Source organism: Penaeus monodon, chromosome 28, assembly GCF_015228065.2.
Source record: "Penaeus monodon isolate SGIC_2016 chromosome 28, NSTDA_Pmon_1, whole genome shotgun sequence".
Classification (NCBI taxonomy): domain Eukaryota; kingdom Metazoa; phylum Arthropoda; class Malacostraca; order Decapoda; family Penaeidae; genus Penaeus; species Penaeus monodon.
In genome coordinates, this window is record NC_051413.1 from 33,584,670 (window position 1) to 33,587,521 (window position 2,852).

The following is a 2,852-nucleotide window of genomic DNA, read 5'->3' on the forward strand; positions in this document are numbered from 1 at the left end:
CACCACCACCAGGACCAACAACTTACGCGAATGGCCTCTTCTTCTGCAAGAGCAGCTTCCTCCTCCTCTTCGGCCTTCTTCTGCAGCTGATCGTAGGACATGGCGACGATGGCCAGAATGAGGTTCACCAGGTAATATGAACCCATGAAGATGATTAAGACGAAGAACAGGATGTGCCAGGGTCCGGCCGCACGTAGCACCTGCAGTCAAGGAAGGAACGGGAGTGATAAGAATTGTGGGTCTGTTAGAAGATGTGCCAAGAACCTTAGCTTGTACTGGGAGACCAAGTAGCATTTAGTCATTATTTGTTATTTCTCTTCTGGAATTAGGATCTAACATAAAAGAGAAAAGGGATTAGATGATAATATTAATAGTACAAAATATATGCCCTGAGGGGAAAGAACAGTACGATGAATACATGGGAGGGAAAAAGAAAAGAAAAAGAAACTTTAATCGAACTTACCAATTGATATAAACTCTCCCAGAAATCTTGGGTCATCAGTCGGAAAGCTGATAAGAAGGCCCAGCCGAAGGTGTCAAAACTTGTGTACCCATAGTTGGGATTGGGGCCAAAGCCTTGTAAACATATGTAGTCTTTCGGACACTTCCTGTTGGGATACAATCGACGCTGTCAACTTTAGGATAGGAAGGATTAAGGAGAGGGGTGGGAAGGGGCAGTGGAGGCAGGAGGGGTAGGGGTCTGCTTGGGGTAATAAAAACATCGAATGAATTATTGTGAATGGAGAAAACAGAGATGGGAGAAAGGGTTAGGTAACTTTTTTTCTTCTCTCTGGGATAAAAGTCGGAAAGTAATTCTGTTGAACATATTGGTTTAGGGAAGATGGGAAACCCTTGATTGCAAAATGGGAAAGGAGGGTTGGGGGGTGAATGAATTGGTAGAAATCGGGGAAAAGCTGTGGCAGTTTTTTTTTTCATATGACGGGAACACAAGAACTCATCTACTTAAGTACGACAGGGTGGTAGAGGAAGCCACAGGGAAGACCATATGATAAAAACAGGAGAGAGATTGGAAACATAATAGTAACTATTGTATAGACATGAATAATAGCTGTATGAAGACCGAGAAAAACGGTCTGCGTTAAGACAGACAAACTAATCTCAGAAGGAGGCGATCGTTAAGACTTGAAAAATATATCCTAATAAATTGACAAAGACAATACGTTCCTAGTTACCGGAATTGGGGAAGGCTTCAGAAAGAAAACATTACGAAATGTCAATGAGGGGAAAAAAGAGGGAAAATAGTGAAAAATATTAGTCCACATATTCTATTGGGGCATAATTCCATGGGTTGTGATCTAGAGGCGACATAATTGCCAGATTTTGAAGTGATCACTAGAAATATGGGTCATGTCAGTCAACTATGTTCCATACTGATTACTAATTCTTCACTAGGGAGACCGATAAACTATGGATTTTAAATGAAATCTATTCCATTTTATACACTAGCGAGAATTATCTGCTCTCGACTCTGTATGTTATACCATCTAAAGAAAACTGTAGGATGCTTTATAAGGCGGAAATAATGAGATGTAGCCACAGATACGAGCTAATAATAAATCCAGGTTGATGTTCCTGCAACAAAATAGAAATAGCATGGATAAAGTTGGGTTTCATATAATCACATAGATGTTCACAAGTATGAATCTGAATCACATTTGACTACTACATCTCTTTACTTTTTCCTTTATTTTTCGTATTCAGACTACACCTTTTCTCAATATTCAGGTGACGACATCAATGCAGGTATATGAAAAAAACACACACATGCGGGGGGATTAAAGAAGTGTTCGCGTGCATCCATTAAGAAAATGCTGAGTTGCGTTCGGGAATTCGGACACGGCGGGCTGTGCCAAGGAAGAAAAAAACGAATAAATAAGGGAAAATCTTTTGGAGAGAGAGAGAGAGAAAAAAAACAATGCATCAAATCCATCTTTTGGAAAAAAAAGAGAGGGTTCGAAAACAGAAAAAAAAAAAATCCTGGAAGTTACTATCACAACTATTAAATTGATAATATTTTGAACACTATGAACACTCAATTTTTGTCTTTTTCATTATTAATTACTGCACTTTCGCACCACAAAAGCCGCAAATCTTAACATTCGCTCGAAAAGATGGAAAACAAGATGAAAAAAACATAGATTACTCTAGGCTTGAATGGTGCAGCGCTCCATGCTTGGCCGAACCGCGCTTCCGAATCACTCCAGAACGACACAGAGCTTCACATGGACAAGCTTCGTGAGTTCCTAGAGGATATCAAGTTGAAAGGACTGTTTGAGGACAGAAAGCTTCAAGGGGCTACTAGAGGATGTCAGGCTTCAAAGACTACTGGAGAATGTCAGGCTTCAAAGACTACTGGAGAATGTCAAGCTTCAAGGGCTACTAGACATCAAGCTTTAAGGGGCTACTCGAGGGCCGTCCGCGCGGTGGCTGACGGCTGTCGAACGGTGGAGTCCCAGCCTGGCTCCGCATGCGACGAGAACGCTTCCTCTACTGCAAGGTTTCAACTTTACCGCAGTGCATAGGCCTCTGCCCCCCCTGACTGGTCGTTTGAGTCAGGCATTCAGCTGACGTTAAGTGTAGTTTAAGAATCCGGTACCACTTAGCCTAGAGTATGAAGTAACAGCACAATGCAATTGTAATGGACTAGAGTGCAGATCAAACGCAGACATGCCTTCGGTTATGCATGACCAAACAAGGGATAATCAATTGTCTAGCAGCATGCAATCGACTGCCTTATGGGAGAAAGAATGGGGGGAAAATACTATTTTTTTTTCAGGAATGCGAGTATATCTGGAGGATGGAAAAAAAACATATATAATTATTTTCTTTTG

The 2,852-nt window shown here is 41.3% G+C and overlaps 1 protein-coding gene across 1 annotated transcript in view; it reads right to left on the minus strand.

Annotated features, from left to right (window-relative positions):
• Positions 1 to 2,852, minus strand: part of LOC119591519 (sodium channel protein para-like) — a gene marked incomplete in the record, with an annotated part of 263,120 nt that overhangs the window by 108,547 nt on the left and 151,721 nt on the right. The window contains 2 exon segments of the mRNA XM_037940268.1: positions 27 to 200; positions 464 to 608. Of these exon segments, the coding sequence (XP_037796196.1) occupies positions 27 to 200; positions 464 to 608 (319 nt within the window).